We start from the raw sequence: 13,911 nt of genomic DNA, 5'->3' as shown, positions 1-13,911 counted from the left end.
AGAGGTCTTCTCCTGGTCTTCCGGGTTCATCTGAATTTGATTGTACCTGGAGTAGGCGCCAAGAAAGGTAAAGATCTCGTGGCCAGCAGTGGCGTCGATCATGCGATCGATGTTAAGTAGTGGAAAAGAGTCTTTAGGGCGTGCCTTGTTTAAATCCTTGTAATCTACGCACATTCTAAGTTTGTTCCCTTTTTTAGGGACTACAACTACATTTGCTAACCACTCGGGGTATTTTACCTCCCGAATGGACCCTATTTTAAGAAGTTTAGTTACCTCGTCCTTTATGAATGTATGTTTCACCTCGAATTGGGGCCTTCTTTTTCGCTTTACTGGTTTGAACTTGGGATCGAGGCTTAGCCGGTATGTTGTTATTACCAGTGGGATACTGTCATGTATAAATGGGACCAAGCAAAATAAGCCATGTTATCGATAAAAAATTAAATGAGTTTTTTCCTGAGTTCGGGGGTTAACCCCGTTCCCAGGTATACCTTTCTCTCGGGCATATACTCGATCAGTATGACTTGTTCCAGCTCCTCAACCGTTGACTTGGTCGCATATGACTGTTCGAGAACAACGAAAGTTAGAGGAGTAAGGAAATCCTCTTCTTCTTCTTCAATTACATGTTTCTCCGATTCGGTCGAGGCTGGGGACGGTGATTGCTATTTGGCCGTATGCTTATCTTTGGTGCCCGATGTTTTCGAGGTCGAAGGCGCTGGTATCAGTGTCACCTCATCGACTGCAAACATATCCTTTGCAGCGTGTTGTTCCCCCTAAACTATTTTCACGCCATCCACTGTTGGGAATTTCATTATCTAATGAAGGGTCGACGGTACTGCCCTCAAGTTGTGGATCCATGGCCTCCCGAATAGTGCATTATATCTCATGTCACCTTCAATGACATGGAATTTTGTATCTTGGATGGTCCCGACCACGTTCACTGGTAGGATTATCTCCCCCTTTGTTGTTTCACTTGCCATGTTGAAGCCGTTTAGGACTCGAGATGCAGGTACAATTTGGTCCTGTAGGCCGAGCTGCTCTACGACCCTTGATCTGATTATGTTTGTTGAGCTACCTGGATCCACTAGAACACGTTTAACTTGAATTTTATTTAACAAAATAGAAATTACCAGGGCGTCATTGTGCGGCTGAGAAATGCCTTTCGCTTCCTCGTCATTGAACGATAGGATGCCCTCGGGCACAAAACTCCGAGTCCATTTTTCTCTGGTAATCGACACCTTGGTACGTTTGAATATAGGCCCTTGGGGAACATCGACCCTACTAACGATCATATGAATTACATGATGCGGCTCTTCCTGCTCATTCTTTCTGTTGGCGTCTCTTTCTCTGAAGTGATTCTTAGCTCGATCACTGAGAAACTCTCGAAGATGACCCTCAATGAACAATCGAGCTACCTCCTCCCTCAGCTGTCTGCAGTCTTCAGTCCTATGGCCATGCGTGCCATGATATTTACACATCAATTTTGGATTTCTTTGAGAAGGGTTGGTTTGTATAGGTCTGGGCCACCTGGTGTCTTTTATCCTTCCGATAGCTGATACGATTCCCGATGCATCGATACTGAAATTATACTCTGATAACCGAGATGCTTCTGCAGGATCGGTATGTTTATCAAAACCATTCATACTCATAAGTCCCCGGGAATTTTGCCCTCGATCATTTCTTCAATCATTCCGAGGAGGATTACGTCCCGAACCATTGTTTCTTTGATCTGCGACATATGGCTGATACCGTTTTCTATTCAATCTTGGTTCCCTGTCGGTATCCCTCGGGGCCTTAACTGCCAATCTATTTGGATGAACTGAATCCGAAGGGGCCCTCAGTTGGTCGTCCTCGACCCTGATCTTCGATTGGTAATGATTATGTACATCTGCCCAAGTCACGACTGGATATTCGATCATATTTTGCTTCAACTGTCGTGACGCGATCGAACTCCGCTCGTTCAACCCCTGTGTAAAAGCTTGCACAGCCCAATCGTCCGAGACCGGTGGTAATTTTGCTCCATTTGAAATCGGGATACAAACTCTCTTAGCATTTCATCGCTCCTCTGTCTTATCTTAAAAATGTCCTATTTCCTTGTTGCAACCTTTATAGCCAAGGCGTGTGCCTTTACGAAGGTGTCTGCTAACATAGCGAACGAATCGATGGAATTCGATGGCAAGTTGTGATTCCAAATCATTGCCCCTTTTGACAAAGTTTCCCCAAATTTTATCAACAAAACCGACTCGATCTCATCATCGTTTAGGTCGTTTTCTTTAATCTCACATGTATACGAGGTGATGTGTTCATTAGGATCGCTCGTCCCATTGTACTTAGGTATATCTGGCATACGAAGCTTCTTGGGAATGTGCTTCGGAGCCGCACTCGGAGGGAAAGGCTTTTGTACGAACTTTTTAGCATCCAAACCTTTTAAGACCGGGGTGCCCCCGGTATTTGATCAACACGGGAGTTATACGTCTCCACTTTTTTGTCATTATCCTCAATCTTTTTCTCCCTTGAATCGACTCTTTTGGTGAGTTCCTCAAGCATCCTCATAATCGTGGGATCAGTCCCCGAGCCATTACCGTTCGATCTCTCTGGCACCGGCTCAGTTCGGCGAGTAATTTCTGGTTCGACCACACTTGGAGTTTTATGCTGACTTTGAAGCTGAGCGATAGCAACCTGTTGAGCTTGTAGCATCTCAAATATTACTTGGAGTTTGACTCCCCCATCTCTTATACCCTGTGTTCCTTGGCCACCAGATCGGACTTCCCTGCGTACACTACCCTCGGGGTCTGCGCCTAAGTCCGCATTCAAAGCAATGTGTGAACTGACGTCGACTTGTTCTACAATCGACGCTTGCCCAGGGTTAATCGGTGGTACACCGGCTCCCGGAGCAACTACATTGTTATTTTCCCCGTGAAATCCAAGACCATCATCGCCATGCATGGGTGCATTTTGTGAATTTGACATGTTTTAACCTGAGAACAAAATTCTTGACAAGAACAAGTGTGAAGATAACGTGTGTTATCAGAATCAGTACTGAAATAATCACTATTATCTTTAGCCCCACGGTGGGTGCCAAACTTTTACCCTGAAATTCGAGTAATAATTAAACTTGTTTTGTGGTTTTAAAGATACGTGATTTAGTCCAATACTAACTAATTACCAAGAAATCAAACGTATAAATTAAAGAAGTAAGTTGAATCAAACCAGTGCTCAAGCAAGTCTTGACCTCGAGTTATGATAGCCTCGAGGTAGGTCAATAAGAACAGTAAAGTAGGAACAACAAAGTTAAGAGACGATTCTGATGAGTAATGAGCAAGAAAGTAAGAGTGTATATTCTTTTGCCAATGATTGAAGATGCGTTACAAATGGTTGGTGTCCATTTTATATAGTAGGGGAACCCTAAATAAGGTACATTTCCATTTTCAATAAGGAATCTTTTTGGGACAGCTGTCTAACCGCCTAGTACAAATCCATACTAACTCGTATTAATCTATTCCGAAATTTACGCCATGATCTTAGGTCCATCGCGAGAATCTCGCTCTTTCTGTTATAAAACAACGGTATCATCTCGAGGTTGGTCTTACTCGGCCCCGGTGTTCATCGAGCATTCCGATCTTCGAGTATAGTATTCTGCCATCGGGCTTGAGCCCGGCCCATATCGAGTTTGTTTCTCGACGCGACCCCTCGAGCCTATAAAATCGGGGACACATGATTTTACCGTATACACATATATTATAACATAATATGAACAAATGGCTCCAATGAAAACTTGATTATTATAGTGAAGTGTTATTATAGAAGATAATTCTTATAGATAAATTTCACTGTATTTAGTGTCTACGACTAGAAGAGAGCCAGAGATATAATTAAGATGATGCAAAAAGTACTTTTTGATGTTCCTTTTATTCCATTTTATATAACACTCTTGTCTTTTCAGCTCTCGTCTTTTCAATACAAAAAGAATTGACATATTTTTATATTTAACAACTCTTAATTATAATATTCCTATTTTACCTTTAATAACAATCTCTTTTAAGAACGACATGGCATGATTAAAACTGCAAAATTCTAAAGGATAATCCAAAAATAAAACTTGTCCCCAAAAAACTATTACACTGCTACAAACCCAAATAACACCAAAGTATATTGTATTGATAAATTGGCAGTAATAGGAACAACTCAGCTAAAGGAAATTACAAAGAACTCAAACACCACAAGAATGGGGATGAGAAGACACAGAGAGAAGGGAGATGAGGGGGCACAGGACTTTCACATAATACAAGCCTACTGTAATTCTTATTCTACTAGGTATTTATAGGGAATGCTAAATCCTATTTCCTTGCTTCACACTTCACACGTTCCAGCACTCTGCTGCCAAAAAAAGTTTGTTAATTTTGTTGGATGCTTCTTCACTCTTATGCTGCGCCTCACATTTTCTGTTACTTGAGGAGTGCTGATCTGGCTACTAACATGGTCAGGTGAATGTGCTTTTTCAGCTATTTCGGTATTCATAACATTACCCATCCCAACTATGAACCTTGTCCACAAGGTTCGCGCCCGTAGCAGCAGAAGAAGAGTCTTTGAGATGCAAGGGAGTGATTTGTTGTTCAGGTGTTCCTGCACACTTCTTGAGCATTGAATATGAAAGACAGGATGAATTGAAGCTGCCTCGGGTAAGTCTAACTTGTAAGCCACCAGACCAATGAGTCGCAGCACCTTGAAGGGTCCAAAATACTTCCTATCCAGCTTGTGCTGCTTATGGGAACGCAAAGAATGTTGTTTATAAGGCTGCAATTTAACATATGCCCTATCCCCAACCTGCAGCATGACATCCATGCGCTTTTGATCAGCGAACTTCTTCATACGACCCTGAGCACGTAGTAAATTTATCTTGAGGGCCGACGCAGGAAGAACTGTTCCACTAGGTCGTGAGAACTGCCATCTAGAACATAACGAGCTATAGTGGGAGGAGCACGGCCATACAAGGCCTGAAAAGGAGACATACCCGCCGAGGTTTGAAAAGAAGTATTGTACCAGTACTCCGCCCAAGGAAGCATGCTAACCCAATCCTTTGGAGAATCAGCGACGTAGCAGCGTAAATACTGCTCAATACATTTATTGAGCGCCTCAGATTGGCTATCCGTCTAGGGATGATAAGCAGTGCTCATGGCTAAAAATGTTCCCTGGAGCCGGTTTAGTTCCTGCCAGAACACATGTAAGAAACGGGGGTCACGATCAGTGACAATGGACTTCGAGGACCATGAAGCTTGATGATGTGAGCAACAAAAGCCTCCACAACAGTCAGGGCCGTGAAAGTAGCTGGCAAGGGTATGAAATGGCCATATTTCGATAATCTGTCAACTACTATCATGATGGTGGTCTTGCCGCGAGATGCAGGCAAGCAAGTCACAAAATCCATGGCGATCTCCTCAAAGACTTGTTCTGGAATCGGTAGGGGATGTAATAAGCCAGCTGGATGATGATGTAGATCCTTCATTTGCTGGCAAGTGGGACAAGTAGCTATAAACACTTTGATGTCATGCCGCATAGATTTCCAATAAAAATTTGAGGATAAACGATGAAAGGTACGAGCAATGCTAGAATGTCCCTTGATTGGTGAAGAGTGGAACTCATGGATTAAGTGTAAACGAAGTGGCGAATCTGTAGGCAGGACCAAGCGGCCTTTAAAGAATAAGAGCCTGTCACAAAACAAATAATTGGGATATGCAGTAGGATCAGATTGAAGGGCTTGGTGAATAGACAATAATTCGGGATGCACCTTGTTGGCTTGGCGTAAGGTGTCAAACAACTGAAAGGATTGACTAGAAATAGCCATAAGGGAAGCAGTTGGCGTTCGAGACAAGGCATCTGTGACGAGGTTGTGCTTCCCCGGTCTGTACATAATAACAAAATCATAACCCACGAGTTTGCCCAACCATTTTTGTTGCTCCGGAGTTTGTTTTACTTGATTAGTGAGGTTATTAAGTGCTTGCTGATCAGTGATGATGGCGAAGCGTCTCCCTAACAGATATTGGCGCCATTTGCTAACAGCTTGAGGATAGCCAACATTTCCCGCACATAAGTAGAAGCCTGCTGCATTCGAGGACATAGCTTTTGACTAAAATATGCAACTGGATGACCTCTCTGAGAGAGAACAGCCCCAATGCCGGTCCCTGACGCATCAGTTTCAACCTGAAAAGGTTGAGTGAAGTCAGGTAAAGCCAACACCGGCGTAGAGCTGAGACAATTCTTAAGAGTCTCAGAGGAAGTTTGAGCTAGAGGGGTCCAAGAATAAGAGTCATGACGCAACAAATCTGTCAATGGGCTAGCAATCATAGATAGTTACGGATGAAACGCCGGTAATATCCAGCGATCCCCAAAAAGCTGCGAACCTCCTTAACATTGCGAGGCACGGGCCACTATTGAATAGTGGTAATCTTTGTAGGATCCACTGATAACCCTTGTTGTGATAACACATGACCTAAATACTCCATTGTCTCCTGACTGAACGTGCATTTAGCGAACTTAGCAACCAACTTGTGTTGCCTCCACGTGGATAGAATAGACTGGAGGTGGTCCAAATGAAGCTCCCAAGATGGGCTATAAACCAGAATGTCGTCAAAAACTACCAATACAAATTGTCGCAAAAAGGGGCGAAACACAGAATGCATCGTAGCTTGGAAGGTGGATGGTGCATTGGAAAGCCCAAAAGGCATTACCAAAAATTCATAATGGCCCTCGTGTATGCGAAATGCTATCTTTGCAATGTCCTCTGGGCGCACTCGAATCTGATGATACCCGGACAACAAATCGAGTTTAGAAAAATACCTTGCACCATGTAATTCATCAAATAGTTTATCAACTGTGGGAATGGGAAATCTATCGCGTATGGTGATAGATCTATCGCGTATGGTGATAGCATTCAAGGCCTTATAATCAACACAAGAACGCCAAGAGCCATCCTTCTTACGAACAAGCAACACAGAGGAAGAGAAGGGGCTGGTACTTGGACGGATAATACCTTCAGCAAGCATTTCCTCAACCAATTTTTCCATCACTTGTTTATGAAAATATGGATACCGGTATGGCTTCACATTGATAGGCCCGGCAGCAGGAGTCAAATGAATATCATGGTCCTGACGTCTCGCAGGTGGCAGACCATGTGGCTTAGTAAATATATCTTCGAAAGGGGTTGGCATGAGGGGTGGGGATCTAGGAAAAGTTGGTTGCAGCGACCCTCCCCGCTCCAATTGAATTCTCTGCTCATGGGTATGGGCCATGTTGAAGACCTCGTCTAATGTTTTGGGATTATGGGCCACAACAGCCGTCTGAATATCAACTCTAAGGCCCAAAGTAAACACAGGAACTAACCACGATTTCGGAACGTCATTAGTTTCATTGGCAATTGATTCAAACCGAGCCTGGAACTCAGCGACGGTGGACGTCTGCCGGAGCTTCAATAAACGACCCTCTGGTGGAAGTAAGGAATGCTTCTGAAACCGGCTCGTCACTTTCAAGGCAAATCACTCAGCTGCTTGTTGCGGAACAACCACCGATACCATTCGCGGGCCTCACCGTCCAAATAGAATGATGCTAAGGAGAGTCTGTGATCCTCAGAGATATGATAGAAATCAAAGTACCTTTCTGCGTCAAAGACCCAACCCTCTGTATTAGCACCAGAGAAGCGAGGCATCTCCACAGAAGCTGGTTTATGCCGCATCGAAGGAACGGTTGGAACGCCGGTGGGAGCTTCTGTGGCAACCGCTTGAGAGTACGACGAATTGGCCACCTGAGACATCAAATCCAAGAGTAGATTCTGCTGCCCAGCAAAGGCCATAGTGAAATCGGCAACGGAGGCTGCGAGATCCGCGATCTCCTTAGAGGACGACGGAGACGACATAGTGTCAGTAGTAGTGGAACTCGAAAACCCAGTCATGGAGCTCGAATCAATGAAAGCACCAATGCTACAAACCCAAATAACACCAAAGTATATTGTATTGATAAATTGGCAGTAATAGGAACAACTCAGCTAAAGGAAATTACAAAGAACTCAAACACCACAAGAATGGGGATGAGAAGACACAGAGAGAAGGGAGATGAGAGGGCACAGAACTTTCACATAATACAAGCCTACTATAATTCTTATTCTACTAGGTATTTATAGGGAATGCTAAATCCTATTTCCTTGCTTCACACTTCACACGTTCCAGCACTCTGCTGCCAAACAAAGTTTGTTAATTTTGTTGGATGCTTTTTCACTCTTATGCTGCGCCTCACATTTTCTGTTACTTGAGGAGTGCTGATCTGGCTACTAACTTGGTCGGGTGCATGTGCATTTTCAGCTATTTCGGTATTCATAACATTCGCTCTAAATTAACATGCAACGTATTATCCTATCTTTATTTAATTTTTGGTGAAATTGGTGCCCCTCTTTGTCCTCGTGATACTCGCGTTCAGCCCAAATTATTTGGTGTATATACTAAGTATATAATACAGAAAAATTGAATTTTAGAAAGAAAGAAATCGAAAAATACAACATTAAACCTATACAAAATACCAACCCTAAAACCCATTTCCTACCCCTAATCTGATTTGTTTTAACCAGAAATTAGTGTTTTGTTAAAGGCATAATAAAACTTCGAAGAATTACCTGATTTGGAGGTAAAAAAATGTAATAGAATCCAACGATAGCTGTATTCTTTGAATAATTTTGCGTTTTCTTTCATTTATTTTATGTATTCATATCAGGCCGCGAATTTTCATTTTTTATTCCAAAAATCTTTATATCGAGCCGAAGTGCCGAACTCCATCTTATGATCCAATGTTATGGTTTGAAGGAAAATTATTTTATTAATATGAAGGAAAACTATTTTATTATAACTATCTGAAAGCTCTCTACAATTCTTTATTTCATCCACACATAAAATAAGCTATCACTACCTCCATTTATAATAGTATGAAACCTATGTCAACTAGAAACAGGAAAGCCTATTCCTATATTTATTCTAACTGCAAATCATATTTAGACATGAATTAAATAAACCAAATCCTAAATAACTAAGGTTTCCTACTATAACTTTGAATTAGTTTTCCAACATTCTCCCATAATTCAAAGTTGTATACGTCTGACTTGTTCGTTGTGCAGTTATGTTGGAGCACTCTCTCCAACTTTCACTTTTGATTAAGCACATGTCTTCATCCCTCGTTGATGCACTTTGTCACCAACACACAATTTTGTTGAAGAACTTGTCTCCAACCGTTGATGAACTTTGTCACCAACACCTGATTTTGTTGAAGCGCATGTCTCCAACTCCCGTTGATGCACTTTGTTACCAACACCCAATTTTGTTGAAGCACCTGTCTCCAACTCCTGTAAATGCACTTTGTCACCAACACCCGATTTTGTTGAAGCACCTGTCTCCAACTCCCGTTGATGTACTTTGTCACCAACCCAATTTTGTTGAAGCACCAGTCTCCAACTCACATTGATGCACTTTTTCACCAACACCCAGTTTTGTTGAAGCATCTATCTTCAACTCACGTTGATTCACTTTGTCACCAACACCCAATTTTGTTGAAACACATAATCAACTTCCAACTTTTTTAAACCTCTCTCCAACTTTTAAAGAAGAGTTTCTTCATCTTGTGTTTCTTGATTCTCTCTTGAAACTTTTTATCAAATAATCTAATTTTGTTGACAACTATCTATGATTTTGCCAACATATTTTTGGCCAGGCGGGTGGCACACTTTGGCTAGCGCCACCCGCCGACAACAAAAGCTATTTGATTCTCTCCCAAGATTGTAGAAGCTCTGATACCAATATGAAGGAAAACTATTTTATTAATATGAAGGAAAACTATTTTATTAATATGAAGGAAAACTATTTTATTATAACTCTCTGAAAGCTCTCTACAATTTTTTATTTCATCCACACATAAAATAAGCTATCAATACCCCTATTTATAATAGTATGAAACCTATTTCAACTAGAAACAGGAAATCTTATTCTTATATTTATTCTAACTGCAAATCATATTTAGACATGAATTGAATAAACCAAATCCTAAATAACTAAGGTTTCCTACTACAACTTTGTATTAGTTTTCCAACATGGTTGATTGCAAGGTATGAGACTTGAGTCCTACATCGATATTGCAATATGCTGATATGGAGTTTATATAGTCTTGGGCTCTCCCATCTCAATAGCTAGTTTTTGGGATGTAGTTCTCTCTGAATTGTATCAGTGCCACCCACCGCCTTTTGTACCCACCCGTGCCATGAATGGTGACGTCGGTATGGTGATGTTCACCCGGGCCTAGAAAAGTGTAGTGTGTAATGTGCTGATGGAGGGTTTATATAGCCTTGGACTCTCATACCTCAATAGCTAGTTTTTCGGGTGTGGTTCTCCCCGAATTGTATCATCCCATGTATATTCATGACAAACTATTTTTGGCTGGAAATATCAATGTAACTCAAAAAAAAATTCCATGATTCATAGGATTCGTACACAACAGATAATTAAGCCAATACAATTGAATGGCCAATTATCATTATATCTACATATTAACCTAAAGTTTTTTTTTTCTAAAAAGGTAACAGCAAAATCCAAGAATCTTTGCTATCTACTTGACGTTTTTTTTTTTTTTTTTGAATATAAATGTCTTAATTTACTAGTTTTAATTAACCAAAAAAAAAAAAAACAAGCATGTCACTATAATAACATGCTCCAATTTCCCATATTGATGAATTTGAATCTTCATCAGCCTGATTTTGAGCAATGTGATTGTATTTGGTCACATTCGAAAGATTGGCCATTAGAAGTATTCTGCTCATCATTTTCATCATTATACCAATCAGGAACTGGTACACCTACTGGAAAATTATCAAGAAATCTCATAATATCCTCATCCACTTGATTAGCCAGCTCTAATGTACCTTCCTTTGTTGTTATCCCTATATATATGAAACAATAATTAAAATTATTCAACTTCTAAATGAATGAAATATAAGAAAGAAAGTAATATCACTACAACCTTGAAGTGTGTGTATATGCACACACACTAACAGTGTAACCTTAGTTTTACACGATCGGTTTAATTTAACATGTTATATATAGTAGGTTACTTACCATTTACTACCGCCTACAAGTTACCAATATTGAATGCTTATAAACTCGATGGAGAATTAATCCAAATAGCCGCTCACTCAAAACTAAAAATAATCAGCAAATATATAATATATGTATAATTCATGTATCACAAATTATGTATATTCAGTGTATAATCTGTGTATATTGGCTAGAAAAAGTAAACATTGAATTTGGCCGGCTATTTGTGGAAAAATTGTACATTGTCAGTGCACAAAAGTTAACCTACACAATCAAGTTTAGAAAACATACAACAATAGGTAACTTTTTATAATAACCCTAATTTGATAACCTGAAAAATTAAAAATACCTGATACAATATATTAAAATATATTGTAGTATGAATACTTTTATGTCAGTGTATATAAGTTAAGTCCAATTAATTAACAATATTGGAGAAATTACCTGAGGATGAATTTAGAGAGCTGGAGTCTTCAGAATGCTTATTTGGGGTGGCATTATCACCACCTTCTTGAGCAAAACTAAATGTTGATTCTTCAGTTAAAATAATATCTTCTGCCTCTTCACTTAATCCATATTCCTCCCACACTAATTTCCCTTTACTAGCCTCATTTTCAATGGGACAATTCTCTTCTATTTTCTCAGCTCTAGTTAAAGCCTGAGACTCCTCTAACAAATCTTCTAATAATCCACTGTTTCCTCGCGATAATCCATGATTAACAACATAATTATCAGCATCATCACTTGATGTTGTATTCATAAAATCACTCCCTGTATTCCTTGAACATGTTGTAGTCTCGGGCATGGACGATTGGACTGAAGTGTTGTTTTGTACGCCCATGCCTGTTAGTGAAAATACAAGTACAGTTGAAAAAATGTATATAAAGAAAATAATAAATGCCAACAAAATTTTCAAGTTGAGGCGCGAATTAATACCTAAGATTAAACCATTTGGGTTCGAGGAAATCCCAATTAAAGGTCTTGTAGTGGTGCCAAAATTTGGATAATTATGTTGAAGTGGTGGCACTGGCATTGAATTAGAGTAGCCCTGACTAAAATTATTAGGCACGGGTGCTACCATTGAAGAAAATTGTGAATTTCTTATCGATGATGCTAATGTTAAAGAAAGACTAACTCGAGGATCGCGAAAAAGCTTGAGTTTGTTGTTATTATTTGTAGTTGTGAGATATGGAGAAGGATTATTGAATTGATATTGATCTGACATACTAGGTTTCATGGTTGAAGGATTGAAAATATCTAAAAGGGAAAGAGGGGGATTATTAACGTAATTGGAATTTTGAGGATTATTATCAAATGGTGAAGGGATAGTACTATGTTGTAATTGGTTTTCTTGTTGGTTTAATTGTGGTTGTATGTCTTGAGGGTATATAGGCAAACCAGCTCTTTGTCTTCTTTTTAGCCTTGTGTTCCAGTAATTCTTGATTTCATTGTCTGTTCTACCTGGCATCTGTTCATGGAATACATACAAAAATAATGAGACAATTTGATACTAAATATAGAACACAAACAATTCTTGATCTCAATGGCTACAGAAGGAGTGAATTCAGATCTAATACACAAGAAATTGATAGGAAGAAAATTAACTACTACAATAACAATAACATACCCAGTGTATTCCTACAAATAGGATTTGCGAAGGCTAGCATGTACGCAGACCTTATCCCTACCTTATAAAGGTAAAGAGGTTGTTTCTGGAAGACTTTCGGCTCAATAAAGCAAAATATAGGAAGATAACTAAGTAAACCATGTATATGTTGTCATGAATCCAAGTTTTAGAGTGGGTAGATTTTTTTTCTTCATGTGTGCCAATTTTTTCCCTCTCACATGCATATATATGTTTGAGCTAGACGTAGTGAATTCTGGCAAGCTTAAGCATCTACTCTAGATTCGTCACTGTGTATTATGTATATATATATATATATATATTATATGTTGAATCCCCTGAACTTTTTCGTGTGTTTACTTTTTTAAATTTTGACATCATTTAATAAAAATCCTGACTCCCGACTAATTAGACGCACGCATATTGTGTCAAAAAAGGAGATAAAGAACTTAAAACAATACTATTTTTATCAAAGAATTAATAACCTGAGCAGCCATACGAGCCCATTTATTTCCAAGTTTAGCATGTAGTTCGACAATAAGCCTTTCTTCTTCTAAAGAAAATGCACCTTTTTTAAGATTAGGCCTCAAATGATTAGCCCATCTTAACCTACAACTTTTCCCACATCTCATTAATCCTGAATTCCTTTGAACTGCATTCCAATTTCCTTCTCCATTTTTCTTCACATATTCCATTAAAATTGCATCTTCTGTTGCTGTCCATGGACCTTTCTTTAATACCTGTCTTGTCCCTCCATTATTTCTTGCTTTCAGTCCTCCTCCATCTGGTGCCATTAATCCTTTTTTTCCTGTCCAAAAAAGAGAAGAAAAAAAAGGAAAATATTAAATATTATTAGTGTTTCAAAGTTTGTGTCATGATATTGCTAGCTAGTTCTTTGTATAAACATTGAAAAGTGGTAGAAATTTACAATTCTTTATCTGGGGTTTTCTTCTTTATCTTCAAGAATCAATATGGATGGAAAAATAAGCCAAAAAGGCTTTGTTATTCTCTCTTCTTTATTTTTTCTTTTAGTATCTTTTTGTTGTTTATCTAGTATGGACAAAGATGGTGAGGGAAAAAATGAGATGAGTTTCAATAAGAAATGAAGAAAGCCACTTGGTGAAAATGGACGGGGGGGGGGGGGGGGGTAGGGGGGGGGGAAGGAAGACAAAGTAG

General features: G+C 39.6%; 1 protein-coding gene across 1 annotated transcript; it reads right to left on the bottom strand.

Moving 5' to 3' along the window:
• Positions 1-10,472: 10,472 nt before the first annotated feature.
• LOC109243486 (transcription factor GAMYB-like) lies at positions 10,473-13,837 on the bottom strand. The gene is made up of 5 exons (XM_019410430.1): positions 13,664-13,837; positions 13,221-13,543; positions 12,048-12,579; positions 11,556-11,954; positions 10,473-10,957 (listed from the first exon to the last, which is right to left on the bottom strand). The coding sequence occupies exons 2-5, from the start codon at positions 13,527-13,529 to the stop codon at positions 10,764-10,766; spliced, it is 1,434 nt and encodes a 477-aa protein (XP_019265975.1). The 5' UTR covers positions 13,530-13,543; positions 13,664-13,837; the 3' UTR covers positions 10,473-10,763.
• Between the last annotated feature and the right edge of the window lie 74 nt (positions 13,838-13,911).

This window comes from Nicotiana attenuata, unplaced genomic scaffold, assembly GCF_001879085.1.
Source record: "Nicotiana attenuata strain UT unplaced genomic scaffold, NIATTr2, whole genome shotgun sequence".
NCBI classification, from domain to species: Eukaryota; Viridiplantae; Streptophyta; class Magnoliopsida; order Solanales; family Solanaceae; genus Nicotiana; species Nicotiana attenuata.
Note: the sequence above shows the minus strand (reverse complement) of the source record. Positions and strands in the feature narration are given on the sequence as shown.

Coding starts and splice junctions, on each gene's coding strand:
- LOC109243486 (XM_019410430.1), bottom strand. CDS start 13,529: ATGGCACCAGATGGAGGAGGACTGAAAGCAAGAAATAATGGAGGGACA. Junction 11,955..12,047: donor CCCAAATGGTTTAATCTTAG/GTATTAATTCGC, acceptor TTTCACTAACAG/GCATGGGCGTACAAAACAAC. Junction 10,958..11,555: donor CTCTCTAAATTCATCCTCAG/GTAATTTCTCCA, acceptor TCATATATATAG/GGATAACAACAAAGGAAGGT.